The sequence below is a fragment of the Ochotona curzoniae genome, unplaced genomic scaffold (assembly GCF_017591425.1).
Source record: "Ochotona curzoniae isolate NIBS_2020 unplaced genomic scaffold, NIBS_Ocur_1.0 contig_4792, whole genome shotgun sequence".
In the NCBI taxonomy this organism is placed as follows: domain Eukaryota; kingdom Metazoa; phylum Chordata; class Mammalia; order Lagomorpha; family Ochotonidae; genus Ochotona; species Ochotona curzoniae.
The window spans coordinates 10,115,429-10,129,385 of NW_024466389.1; the positions used below are offsets into that span (position 1 = coordinate 10,115,429).

A 13,957-nucleotide genomic window follows, 5' to 3' on the forward strand; every position below is an offset into this window, starting at 1 on the left:
GCTCCTTCACGTTCTCATTCTGCTAGAGTGCTGATTCCTTCGAAGGAGGGCCCACAAGCCTGGCACGCATGGGTGAGGCTCATGCCTGCTCTGCCCTTGCCCAGCTGGGCCCCCTGGGTCCATTCCCTCTCCTTTTAAAGTCCCTGTGGAGGTGAAGTGCCCAGTGGAGCCTGGGAAAGGGTGGCACCCAGGCAGTACCCTGCCAGCCATGCCCCGTGCCCTAGGCCCACTGCCTGGCTCCTTGGCCTGCTCGCAGCTCTGATGACCGAGTGCTGAGCTGCTTGTTCTGAGAACTGATGGCAGCTCTGCATGGTAGTGTCACCTGAAGCCACACGAATGCCATACAGGTGGAGGCTGGGCTGCGTCAGCACCGCTCAGTGCTGGATCACCCACCTGGAGCCGGCAGCCCTGGGAGGCGGGTGTCTACAGCAGGGTGGCCGTGAGGCAGTGCGGGTGGGTGCTGTCAGTGGGGCCAGACACCCAGCTCCCAGCCGCAGCCAGCATGCCTGGGGAGCTCAGGCCTTCAGTCCCTGCTCAGCAGGTTCTCCCATCTCTGTGGACCGGTGAGGCAGGAGACAGGGTCCCCTTGGCGGAGAGGAACTGGCGCTCACAGTCCCCCGCCCTCCCAATCAACTGTTTAAAAATGCAGTTCACTTTGCCCTTTGCTCCACTACTTACTGTGAAAGATTTCAAACTGCAGGAAAGTTGAAAGAAAATACTGTGAGCCCACGTGTTCCTCGCCTAGGTAGCCAACTGTTAACATTATGTTGCTTGTCACCATCCCGTTAGCCACACATACTGCACCGCGCTTTAGAAAAAAAAAGGTGCTCACGGATCTCGTTGTCCTTGGCTGCTGCACCCAGGAGCTGGCCCTCAGTGCATCTGCCCAGACGTCCATTCTCCCGACTCTCTCTTCAGTGTCACCCCTGGCCCCACCCTGGACCCTGTGCAAGACCCAGTGAGGACCATGACCATGCACTGTGTTTGTTCCGTGTCTCTTTCATCTGCTTCTAGGCTAGGACTCTGTGCCTACCTGCAGCTGGAGGTGGAGCCATGGGGGTCGCTCCCTTGTTGGGGTGTGGCCTGCCAGGTCTCCCTGGCGCAGGGGCTGGGTCCTGGCATGAGGAGGGGTCCTGGCGGCCCTCCCAGCTGGTGGGATCCCAGGGGAAGCTGAGCGCCGGGTCCCCCTTGCATTCTCGCCTTCTCCCCTGCCCACCTTACCCCTGCATGCTTGGCGGGTTTGCATGGGCCTTGCGCATGGCGCTTTGGGCCCCGAGACAGACTCCTTACGCCCCTGAAGAAATGAGCCAGTGTTTCCACTGCCGCTGCTAATGACGTCTCTGATAATTAGATTCTGACGGCTGCGCGTGCGCAGGACTGCTGGGCTGCAGACTCAGGCGCAGCTGCCAGCTCCGGGGCCTTCTTGGTCAGTGCCTGTGGCTTTGTAGAAGGCAGATGCACTGTGCCCTGCCTCTCCCACCTGCCCTGTAGGAGGCGGGCAGGAGGCTGGCTGCTGGCACACAGGTGCCTCTGCAGGCATATGTGTTGGCGTACAAGTGTGAAAGGAAAATGGTGCGAAGAAGACAGTCCCTGTGAGTGAAGCAAGATTTACTAAGTCAGAAACCGCCTGCCACAGCAAGCAGGAGGCGGGAGTCTTCAGGAGAGGGCGCCCTGAAGCGCTGGTCTAAGCAGAGCCTTGTAAGCATAGCTTTGAGGAAGAAAAGAAAAAAAGTAGAATAGCTATTAGCAGAAGGGATGAAAGCCAGCAAAAGGGAGGCATTGCCGTCCCAACTGGGCTGCCCAGGATAAGGCAAAAAAGCCATCAGAGGGAGGCAGCAGTCGCATCTTCCTGTCCTCTGGAGAAGCTGTGTGCTCCGACGGTGGGAACACTACCTCCTTGCTGTCCTTGCGATATGACCGGACACCCGGAGGAAGGAGTGTTGGAGTTTTGGATCTGGCCAGGGCACCTCTGCTCAGGAGTGAGCCCTGTGTGCCCTTAAAGGGTGTAACCACCTCCTGGCTAGTCTTGTGGGGAGCCAGGAAAGCCAGAGAAGGCAGGTTGGCATTCACACCCCAGAGGCAACTGGTGCTGGGAGAAGCATGTTGGACACCCTCAAAGAACTCCCCCCTTTTCTCATCCCATCCTGGCCCTGGCTTCCTGTTGGCCGGCCTTCAGGGAACTTCTTACCCAAGGGTGCATGCTCTGTGTCTGGGACGAGTCTGTGGACCAAGCACATGGAGTCTCCACCGCACTGCAGCCCCATGCTGTCCATTTGCTTGCTGTGCTGCCAGCTGGTGCATCTGAGGGAGTCCCGTCCGGCCTCTGGGTGTTATCCTCTGTGGCTCAGGAGGGGCTCGCTGGGGTTCTTCTTTGAACTGGGGCAGGGGCAGGGCTCTCCTACAGGCTGGTTCGACCTCCCCCACCCCTCCAAATGAAAGGGATGAAATCTGGGGTAGGGGTGAGGCTGGAGAGATGAAGCATGCCTCTCTTCCTCCCGCATGTCCTAGGCTGTGAGCCTTCTGCACCCAGGCTTCTGCTTACAGGGGGTGAGGAAAGAGGGTCACGCTCTCCCCATGGCCTTACTTAGCCTGAGACCCCAGGCTGAGGCATGAGGCACGAGGCAGTTCCTGCCTGCTGAGCGGGTCCGGCCTTTGGTGAGCTGTCACTTCTGCTACTGGGGTCTCTTAGCAAGGGTGCATGGCCGACCTGGCCCCCTGCCCCCAGGGCTGCCTGGCAGTTCGGAAGAGGAAGACAGCACCTCCTACGACACAGCGTGGAGAAGCAGCCCACTGGGCCTTCCACAGTCTTGCCAGTTCCTGGCCAAGTGCAAGGGCTTGGCCCCAGTGAGGACCCTAAGCTTCTGTGTCTGGGTAGACTGAGCCACACAGAGTTGGGGCTGAAGCTGAGGCCAGGGCACGAGCAGCTCTCCGGACCTGTAGCCGAGCCCGGTTCCTCCTGCTGCCCTCCTGAGCAGTCAGATGGAATTTCAGCCAAAGCATGTCTGATTGTATCCTGGACCAGCTCAGCCCCACTCAGGTAAATAAGATGCAATCCCATCATCTCTCTGGACTGCAGGGTCGGTGGCCTCTGCCCACCTCTCCCAGCTCTCGGGCACCGCTGTGCCATCTCCACATGGTCCACTCTCCATTTCTCATCCCTTGCACTTGTTGAGCACTCTGCTCTCCCAACCATCCGGGGCTGTCGCCTGCACGTCCTTCTCAGCTGAATGCTGTCCCCGAGGGCCCATCCTTAAGGGCTCCCAGTGTTTCCTCTATGGTGCTGGCCGCCAATTGAAGAGATCTTTTGCCATCACCGTCTCCTGCACTGGGTGCATTCCCCGCACAGGAAAGGACCCTGTGATCCTCTGGTCTCCCACTGGATTTCCATGTCACTCAGACCCATGCCAGGCACGGGGCAGGAATTCGAGGCCGTCTGTTGAATGAACGTGATCCTGCCCGGCCCTGGGTTGCATCGGTCAGCTTCCTGTTACTCTAACGGGACAACGGAGGCAGGCCAGGGGGACTAACAGGAGACTGATTTGGGCTCGTGGTTCCGGAGGTGCGAGGTCCAGGAGCCTCATGTGGCTGTGGCCATCTTGCAGGCAGAGTCCCGAGGCAATGTGGAGCATCACGTGGCGAGAGACAACGAGCACCTGTCGTGTGGTCTTTCTTTCTTTCCCTGTAAAGATAACAAAGTCCACTCATGATGGGCTCTGCCCCATGATCTCATCTCGTGGCTCCGTCTCTGAGCACCAGCCAAGGGAGGAATATTGCACACGCCTAGCACCGTTAGCCTAAGACCTCAGAGACCGAGCTCCTGGGTGAGCTCAGGGAGGCAGATCACGAACACAGTACCTGGGGGCCGCCATCCCACATCCGAGCACCAGTTCGAGTCCTGGCTGCTCTGTTTCTGATCCAGCTCCCTGCTAATCTGCCTGGGAAAGCAACAGATGAGGCTTCAAGCCCTTGAGCCCCTTGCATCCATGTGGGAGACCTGGATGAAGTTCTTGGCTCCTGGCTCTGACTTGGCCCAGCTCTGGCTGCTGTAGCCATTTGGAGAGTAAACCAGCAGGCGGAAGATAATCTCTTTCTCCTTCTCTTTCCTTTGTGGGATGCTTTGCCTTTCAGTTCAGTACATCTTACAAAAGCTCACAGTAGCACAAGTCCCTTTAACCATCATGGTCAGATGGGGAACTGAGACCCCAGCCTGTGAAGCTGCCAAATGGAGATTTCCTAACAGGTCTTGTTTCATGTCTTCCTGGAAGTTCTTGGCTTTCAATTAGGATACGTTGTTTATAGAAAAAAGTGGAAAACCCAAAACCCTGGGAAGGAGGTGGGCTTGCCTTCCTGCCCGCCGTCTCCCTGACGCGCACGTGGGTTTTGGGGTTGGTTGGTGGGTTTTACGCTTGCTGCTCCAGCAGTCACATTTCAAACAGTGTCTGCAGCCCTGGTCTGGATTGAATGCAGTGTGTAAGGGTTCCCTGACTGTCCCCACGGGCAGGCGCCAGGGTTGTCTCTAATTCACGGTGCACGACTTGGTCTCTGAGTGACAGCTGAGTCTCGTAGGTGGGATTCTCGGGTCCCGCTATGTCTCCTTTGGCTATGTGGCAGGATATCCAGTAACTAGAAGTTGAGTCCAGTGTAGGCAGCGAAGCAGAGGCACGGGCTCAAGTGGCCGTCCATGGCCCGGACAGCAGCAGGTGCTGTGTGGAAGGACGTGACAGGGCTGTGGGTACTTGGGGAGACTTCGGGTTTGGATCACGGGTGGCACCTGCAAGTGGAGTCTTCAGGTGTTGTGGGTGTGTGGAGGGGAGCAGCAGGTGGTGCACATCATGGACAGGTCACCGCAGGGGCAGAGGCGCGGCCCCATGGTGCATCCTGAGTGATGGCCAGATCCAAGCTTTGGTTGGTTGACCTGGAGGGTGGGGTGTATGGACATGGGGTGGGGGCACAGCTGGGGCCTAGCCCATGGAGTTGGGGATCTTGGACTTTTCAGGAAGGCGGGCCATGCAAATCTCCCTGAATGTTTTTGTTTGGCTGAAACTACCTGTGAGGGGTGGTCTTGCCCCGGGAGGCCTTCCCTACCGACCTCCCTGCCCTCCACCTGGACGGGCACCCCTTCCCCTGTGCCGCCTCTCATTTGCGTGGCTCCTTTTACCTCTGTGTCGTTGATCCTGCTGCCTCTGACACTGCCCTGTCTGGGATGGGGTCTGTGGACTCCCTGCTGTGAAAAGGGGTGCTTGGCTTCCCCTCCTCTCCCCTGGGGGTCTTCCTGCTGGCTCTGCCACCATGGCGGACGACACCTGCTCCTTCCTCCCCTTCCACACTCTGCTGTGAGCTGAGGGTGCCACACACGGTGTGTGAGTTCTGGAGTGAGTGAGCGTGGGGAGCGAGGGGGTCCCCTCCCTGCTCCTTGGCCAGCATTGTGGGCATCGGCAGACCCTGTGAGCCAGGCTTCTCCTGCCATCCCGACTCCTCTTGCGGCAGAGGCTGGGGTAGTGCATGTCGTGGGATCCTCCTCAGCCGGCCGAGCCCCAACAGCTTTCTCTCTCTGCCACAGCAAAGCTTCGAGGCACACCAGGACGAGGCAGTGAGCGTGACACACATGGTGAAGGCGGGCAGCGGCGTGTGGATGGCCTTCTCCTCAGGCTCCTCCATCCGCCTCTTCCACACCGAGACGCTGGAGCACCTGCAGGAGATCAACATCGCCACCAGGACCACCTTCCTGCTGCCAGGTGAGGGGGCTACCGGGGGCACCTGTCGAGACAGCCCCGCCTCAATCCGGGGCTCTCCGGAAGTGCTGGTTGTTGCCAGGGCCTCTCTTCCTGTCTCCCTGAACTCCTTGGCCCTGCAACCCGGACATCAGGACTGTCAGGAAGTGAGATGTGAGCCCAGGGGACTCACCAGGGCCAGGAGCTGCTAAAAAAAAAAAAAAATCAAGCCAGGTAGGAATTGAAATGTGTCTATACCCTCTATCTTGTGGCTTGACCGAAACTCAGCAGTGGAGGGGTGCAGGGAAGGTCTGGAGGCAGGGACCCTTAGGCCTTGCTAGTCAAGACTCTGGCCCACCTGCTCTGCTGTCCAGCTAGGACGTGGAGGGGTTGGTGGCGCTCTCTAAGGCTGCTGCTTGCTCCTGCAGGGCCATCTGTGAGATTACAGTCATGGTGGACTCAGATGGGAGGCCCTGCTAGAGGACCCCCAGAAAATGACCCCAGCTCCCCTTGGACATCTGCTGCTTAAGCCCCAAGGGCTGGGTGAGGAGGGGACCTGCCTCTGACCAGTCCTCACCCCTGGAGTCAGCTTATTTTGCTTCCCCTTCCTCCACCCAGCGCCCTGCAGCAGACTGGCCCCTGGCTGGTATGGAGGACGAAGAGGCCCTGTCTTGGTCCAGCATTCACAATGGGGGCCAGACAAGCAGCTTGTGTGGCAGGCGGGGGCCTGGAGCTTTTTACCACGGACATCTGGCAGATGGGCTGTAGGGAGCCTGTGAGGGTGCATGGCCTGATTGGGAAGCTGAGCCAGGGGCAGGCATGGAAGCCAGAGGCCTGCCTGGGGTACCCAGAGATTCCCCAGGTCCCCCGAGTCCTCCTGGCCAGTCCCAGCTGTCCTTGTCTTTGCAGCCGGTGGTTCCTAATAATCAGATCCACCCCAGTAATGACACAGGCAGTAGCAGGGGGCCAAGTTCGTGGTGGACAGGATCTCATTCACACCGTAGCACCAGGAGCAGGAGACTGTTCTTGCATCACAGGTGCTGAAATAGATGAGTATGGCAGGTGACATGTCTGTCCCTGGGTCATGCATGCGGCCAGAGGCAGGACCCCGAGACACAGGAGCTGGGGCCCACTTGCTGTTGCCCTGTGTGTGGCATGCTGCTCAGAGTATGCCCGAGTCCTGCCAGGGTCATCGGGCAGTCTCAGGCAAGTCCCTGTAATCCTGGAGCACTCGTCCCTCTGTGAGATGGTCAGTGCTACCCAGCAGGGCTGGAAGGCAGCTGGCCCAGGTGCTGCACGACAGGCAACCCTCCCTGTGGTGTGACAGGTGCTCTGGGGAACCTGAGTTAGGGGGTCTCATCTCTTCTCTTCTCAAACTCCCCCTTTTGTTTCATTGTGTTTCACAATCTTTAGTCATTTCACAAGTTCCATCCATTTCTACGACAATGAGAATTTCTCTGTCTCACAAAAAATATTTCCATCTTTATGCTGACAGCTAAATTATTTCAAGATCGCAGAAAACTGGAAAATGGATAATAATCTCGTGGGCTTTTTGAAGTCTGTGGAGTCTCATCCTGTGCGGGTAGAGAAGAGACAAAGAAAGAGCTGAGCTTATGCAAGGATTGGGGCCACAGCTGTGGACCACCCTCAGCAGCTGTGGGCAAAACAAGCACCCCACAGGGGCCCTGCTGACTTCACTGTGGGGGGGGTCTCTTTTTTTTATGATTTATTTTGAAAGAGTTACAGGCAAAGAGGGAGAAGACAGAGAAAGATCTTCCACATGCTGGTTCCACTTGCATGGTAGGGCCAGCAGCTTCTTTTGGGTCTCCCACACAGGTGGCAGGGGCCCAAACACTTGGCTTTTCCCAGGCCATTAGCGGAGAGCTGGATGGGAAGTTAGAACAGCTGGGACATGAACCAGTTCTGACTGCGATTGCCTTAGAGTAGGTGGACAGAGGCCCAGGAGATGAGGCGGTGGCCTACCTGGCTGGAAAGGCCAGACATGGGCGCTAAGCAGAGCTCTTGCACGGACTCACTGTGTCACTTCCCTTCCCGAGCCTCAGTTTCCCCAGGCTGTGGAGGGTGGTCCTGAGCCAGGCCAGGCCAGGTCCCCGCTGTGGGAGGCAGGGGCTCCTCAAGCTTAGAGCAGACCCGGGAGCCGAGGGCATCTTCAGATCCTTAGCTCCTGATACCTCCAAGGTTACACACCAAAACAGGATTCTTAAATTCTTTATTAGAGATATTTTTAAAAGGCTTTTAAGAATTTCTCACCCCATCCATGCTGCAAAATGAAATAATTGTCTAATTAGTAATAAATTTGTTCCTCCACAAAATGTGGGTTTTTTTTTTTAGAGCATGTTAAAAATTGATCATGCTTCCTTCCCCCAGCCCTTCTCTTCCACTTGAGTCCTCGACTGGTATTAATGCATTTTTTAACCTAAACTCCCTCCTCCTCTTAACTAGACAGGTCATTAATAAAATGTTCTCCAGGAGCCGGAGCTTTTTAAAGTTGTATATCTCCCGCTAGACGGCCGCGCCGAGCTGAGCGCTGCCGCGTTAGGCCTCTGTGATAAAATATTTATCCACCATTAGACTTTTTTTTTTTTCCTTCGGACTGTTTGTGAAGTGTCTTGCTCTTTTCCTCGAGGAGGAGGCGGTAGGAGGAAGGGCCCCGGAAAGCAACCCACAACCCACAAGGAAGTCATTTCTCTGTCCCGGCGGCTCTCTCAGAGTTCTGGTCTGCCTTCCTTCTGTTTGTCGGGTTTCCGTCACCTGGCGACAATGGGGGCTCAGGAAGTGGTCTCCCAGGGGTCGCAGAGCAGGACAGGCGCCCCGCAGGATGAGTCGTCCAGCCCTGCTCCTTCTCCCGGCGTCAGTTCATGCAGGCTGGTGGCCTTCTGGAGGTGTTCTAGAACCCTCTCACTGTCACAGCCTGTTGTTGGCTGGATGCTGCCGGCTTTGAGCCGTGTCTGGATGTTTTGTTGTACATATCCCGGTGAAGCTAGTGGGTTTCAGAAACATTTTACATCAGCTTGTCTTCACCTTCCATCTGCCACTGACTGCTGGAAGTACCCTTATAGAGAATTCTAATGACGCCTAAAACTGAACAAGGTAGATTGGTAATACTCATTGGCTAATGAAAGAAAGTGACCTGTCCAAATGCACACAGCTAGTAAGTTCCTATTCACCTCTCTGATCTCTTTACCCACACATCATCCATCCACCCATCCATCCATCCATCCATTCACCCACCCACCCATCCACCCACCCACCCATCCACCCACCCATCCATCCATCCGCCTATCCATCCACCATCCATCCACCCACCCGTCCATCCACCCATCCATCCATCCATCCGCCCATCCATCCATCCATGCATCCATGCATCCATCCGCCCACTCACCCACCCTTCCATCCATCCACCCACCCTTCCATCCATCCACCCACCCTTCCATCCATGCACCTACCCTTCCATCCATCCATCCATCCACCCACCCATCCATCCATCCACCCATCCATCCATCCACCCACCCTCCCACCCATCCATCCGTCCACTCACCCACCCTTCCATCCATCCACCCACCCTTCCATCCGTCCACTCACCCACCCTTCCATCCATCCACCCACCCTTCCATCCATCCACCCATCTACCCACCCTTCCATCCGTCCACCCGCCCACCCTCCCATCCATCCACCCATCTACCCACCCTCTCATCCATCCACCCATCATGCACTTTTGCATCCAGCTGTATGTCCATGCATCTCCTTGGCCAGGAGTTGGGGAATGAATCCCAATAAGCAATTACCTTCATGAATTGTCCCTTTGCAAGGACAGACAATAAACAAAGAGCAGATTAAGGTCATTACAGGCCTTGGCCTGCACCAAGAGGAGAGGGCAGGTGGCAAGGAGTGGCAGTTCACATACTGGCCAGTTGGACGAGGGCTGGGACAGCCCATCTCTGGCCTTGGGTTGCTGTGTGTTCGATGCAGCAGTGAGAAATCAGACACAGCTCCCCGGGCATCATGCCCACTCTTCCTCTTTGCTTCACTTTAATTCCCCGCTTAGCATCCATTTTCCTTGTTGCTGTTTTGGTTTCTCCAGGCAGTGAGAGATTCAGACCTTCCATCTCACCAGCCACAGTTTGGTGCTTGGTAGCTGCAGACAGGTCGTGGCTGCTGAACTGGGCGGCATGGCAGTAAACATTGCCATCACCACAGAAAGTTCTAAAGTGTTTGCACCTAGGGAGTCAGCTATGCACTAAGTAGAGACTGGTCCACAGGAGGCGCCTGGGGCATGGATAAGTGATGGGACAGCCAGCTGGCCCAGGTGGTGCTGTGTACCCCAGGGTATGGGTCCTTCCTGCCCATGTCAGAGCTGACATGGAGGCTGCCTCACCTGCACGTGTGGAGCTAACGTGCTTTCTCTGAGAGCCGTGGACATTGCAAGCACTCAGTGGAGAGAAGCAGCTGTGACTGTCCCTGCTGCCTTTTCAGCCTCAGTCTCCTCATCTGCTAAATGGAAAGGGCTCCTGCATCCTGGGTCCATGCCCACTGCTATGGCTCAGAGCAGGTGCACAGGCTGCAGGCACCTAGAAGCCCTGTTTCTCCAAGTGCGGTCCCTGGACAGGTGGCCCTGTTTTGACCTGGGAACTTTGTAGAATCTTCTAGTCCCTTGCAGTGATGCTGGTGCAAGTTCAGGATTGAGGACCCCTGCCCTCTGTCACATGTCATGTGTATCATGGCATGAATTTGCCCCTCTGGGAAGTGCAGCAGGATTGGACAAGGAGGTGGGGGTATAAAAAATGTAGGAGCCAGGGGAGCCCATGGGAGCACAGCAGGGGCTGTCCACTCTGCCTGTGCCGTGCAGGGGGCCCAGCTCTGTCCCTGAGCCGATGGCCTGTGCCCTGCACCTCTCAGCCCCTCTGGTGTATGTGAGCTTCCCTCCCTCTACCCTTCACTCCTGGTCACTCCGTTCCCAGCAGCCGTGAACAGCCCAGGCAGTGTCATCAGATAGCATCTGTTGGTGTGGCCACGTACCAGGCATTGGGCTCCTTGCCCTTCCTGCTCTCTGAGGTTGTGTCGCACACCTCTGCTTTTACAAGCCAGACAAGCAGAGAACCAGCCCCAGGTCGTGCAGCTGGGAAGCAGCAGCAGGGCCAGGATCTGAACTGGCACCTGCTCACGGGCCCTCCCTGCACCTGCATCCTCCATGCGAAGAGCCCAGGCCGGCGTCGCCACCATGGCCTGCAGGGGGTGCTGTGGCCCCAGCAGAGAAAGTGGCTATGTGCTTCACAGAGGACCAGCTCCAGCCGCTTCGCATCCCCCGCTGTCCTGGCTGCTCCCTGGACGTCCATCCTGGAGGTGCACAGTGGTTGTTGCTCCTCGCTGACTGGAGGCCGTCCCTGCTCTACAGCATGCCTCGGCTTTACACTCTTGTTTGTCCAGATACCCCAGCCACTGCGTAGTGCCCTACAGTACCACCTCACCCGTGTGCACCAGGGGAAACAGGCTGAGTAGGGGAGCACTCAGATGAGTAGAGCCAGTCTGGTCAGCCCCATGGCCCAGCTCCCAACTGAAGCAGCAGACGGCGCCTGGCTTGTCTTAGGGCAGTGCCCAGCCCCTGCTGCTCGCCTCCCTGGAACACACGGTGGTCGCCCGAGGACCACACTGCTCACTCCCTCCTCTCTCTCTGCAGGCCAGAAGCACCTATGCATCACCAGCCTCCTGATCTGCCAGGGTCTGCTCTGGGTGGGCACTGACCAGGGCGTGCTCGTCTTGCTGCCCGTGCCCCGGCTGGAAGGCATCCCCAAGATCACAGGTGAGGTGCCCGGAGCTGCTCCTGGCAGGGCCCGGGCTCAGCTGTGGAGGATGGGCTGGGGTGGAAGGAACAGCTCTCCATCTTCCTCCCATCTCAGGGCTGCCCCGGCCCCACACACAGTGGCGTGAAATTGTCCCTGCTTTCCCTCATCTGGCCAACAGGTGCCAGAGGTAGAACCCCTTGAGGACTCCTGGGGACAGAGCTGGCTGGGGCCCCGGGTACATGCCTTTTCTGTGTGCCTGGGAGGTCTGTGCTGACCTGCCTGGCTGGACCCAGGAAAGCAGCAGAGGGGCCAGGAGGGCCCCTGGTGACTGCAGCCCTGGCCTGTCCACCTCCACCTGATGATGACCTCACAGCCCCTCTCCCCACACCCCACACCAGTGCAGCTGCTGCCAGACAGGAGCCCCGGGATGCACCAGCCCCAACCAGACTGGGCGCCCCTCTGTCCAAGGAGCCCCTCTTCTGAAGTCTCAGGGGTCCTGTTTCCACAACTTCAGGGATGACATTTTGTTTTTCCACAGGGATGGGTGGGACAGAGCTGGGGGTCTGGCGTGGCAGGTGCCACCCGAGCACAGGTGTGCCACAGCGAGCAGCTCCGTGGCTCAGGAGCTGGAGCAGGAGGATGTGTCGGAGGATCAGGGAAGGAGTTCCTGGGGCAGAGGTCACAGCTTGGGCAAAGGCTGGGCACTAAGAGGAGATTCTCAGATGTTCCTTGGAGGGTCCTTGAATGTGAGGTCACTCATCCCCAAGGACGGAACCTGGAGAGGGAGTGGCCAGCCAGGGCCTCCTGCAGAGGCAGTCAGGGCCCAGCCCCACTAGAATCCACCCAGCAAGTTCTGCAGGGGAGCCATGTGTGTGCATCCCTGAAGGCCTCCGTGTTCCCTCCCCCCTTACCCATTTCTCCAGGAAAAGGCATGGTCTCACTCAATGGTCACTGCGGACCCGTGGCCTTCCTGGCGGTGGCCACCAGCATCTTGGCCCCTGACATCCTGCGGAGTGATCAGGAGGAGGCTGAGGAGGACAAGGCGGATGGGCAGGCCCAGGAACCCGTGCCCGCGCCGGACAGCCACGTGGGCCGCGAGCTGACCCGTAAGAAGGGCATCTTGCTACAGTACCGCCTGCGCTCCACGGCCCACCTGCCCGGTCCACTGCTGTCCATGCGGGAGCCGGCGCCCACTGACTGCTCGGCCCCAGAGCACGGCGAGGAGGATGGCTCTATCTACGAGATGGCCGATGACCCCGACGTCTGGGTGCGCAGCCGGCCCTGCGCCCGCGACGCCCACCGCAAGGAGATCTGCTCCGTGGCCATCATCTCTGGCGGGCAGGGCTACCGCAACTTCGGCAACGCGCCAGGTGCCGGGCGGCCTGCACCGTGTGGGGAGACGGACAGCACCCTTCTTATCTGGCAGGTGCCTTTGACGCTATAGCCCCTGTGCCCCGGGGGCCCAGCTGCAGGCCTGCCCACAGCCATGCCCGGTCCCCGGGGACTGCCTGGTGTGGAGTCACCATCAGGGAACACCTGGAGTCTCCAGTGACCACTTTGGCCCAGTGGAGGAAAAGTCTCTTCCTTTTTAAAGACAGTTGTTTATTATTATTATTATTATTATTGTTATTATTATTATTTCCCAGATGTTTCTGGGAGGGGTTTTAGCCTTGGGGAGAGGGAAGACAGACCAGGAGAAAATGGCCTTCTTTTTAATAAGGAAAAAAAAAATCCAAACACACAAAACCTCACACTGCTGGGCAAGTCCCGAGGCAGCCATGCGCCTGTCCTGGAAGGGCACATGTGTGTGTCAGCACGTGAGCGCATGGGCTGGTGTGTGAATACCTATAAATACGTACATACGGTGTATATTCTATGTGTGTAAATACTGTCTGTACATATTGGAGCTCTGGGAGGTTCTGGAATAAAAAGTGAGAGATGCATTTGTGCCCAATTAAGGTTATTTTCCTTTAAAAATCTATTTATTTGGGGCCCGGTGGCCCCAAGTCCTCGCCTTGAACACACCGGGATCCCATATGGGCGCCGGTTCTAATCCCGGTAGCTCCACTTCCCATTCAGCTCCCTGCTTGTGGCCTGGGAAAGCAGTCGAGGACGGCCCAAAGCTTTGGGACCCTGCACCCGCGTGGGAGACCTGGAGGAGGTTCCTGAATCCCAGCTTTGGATTGGCACAGTACCGGCCGTTGTGGTCACTAGGGGAGTGAATCATCGGATGGAAGATCTTCCTCTCTGTCTCTCCTCCTCTCTGTATATCTGACTTTGCAGTAAAAATAAATAAATCTTAAAAAAAATCTATTTATTTGAAAGAGCAACAGAGAGGGACACATCCATACCCACATACACACGTCCATCTTCTATCACAGTGGCCAGGATGGTCCAGTCTCCCGTGTGGGTACAGCAAGGCACTTCCACTGCTTTCCCAGGCGC

General features: G+C 57.4%; 1 protein-coding gene across 7 annotated transcripts in view; it reads left to right on the forward strand.

Annotated features, from left to right (window-relative positions):
• Positions 1–13,452, forward strand: part of ARHGEF10L (Rho guanine nucleotide exchange factor 10 like) — an 84,318-nt gene extending 70,866 nt beyond the window's left edge. For all 7 annotated transcript variants that reach the window (XM_040987981.1, XM_040987980.1, XM_040987983.1 and 4 more), the window contains 3 exons: positions 5,561–5,735; positions 11,407–11,529; positions 12,436–13,452. In XM_040987981.1, the coding sequence (XP_040843915.1) occupies positions 5,561–5,735; positions 11,407–11,529; positions 12,436–12,956 (819 nt within the window). In that variant the 3' untranslated portion in view covers positions 12,957–13,452. The remainder of the gene's footprint in view (positions 1–5,560; positions 5,736–11,406; positions 11,530–12,435) is intronic.
• Positions 13,453–13,957: the final 505 nt, after the last annotated feature.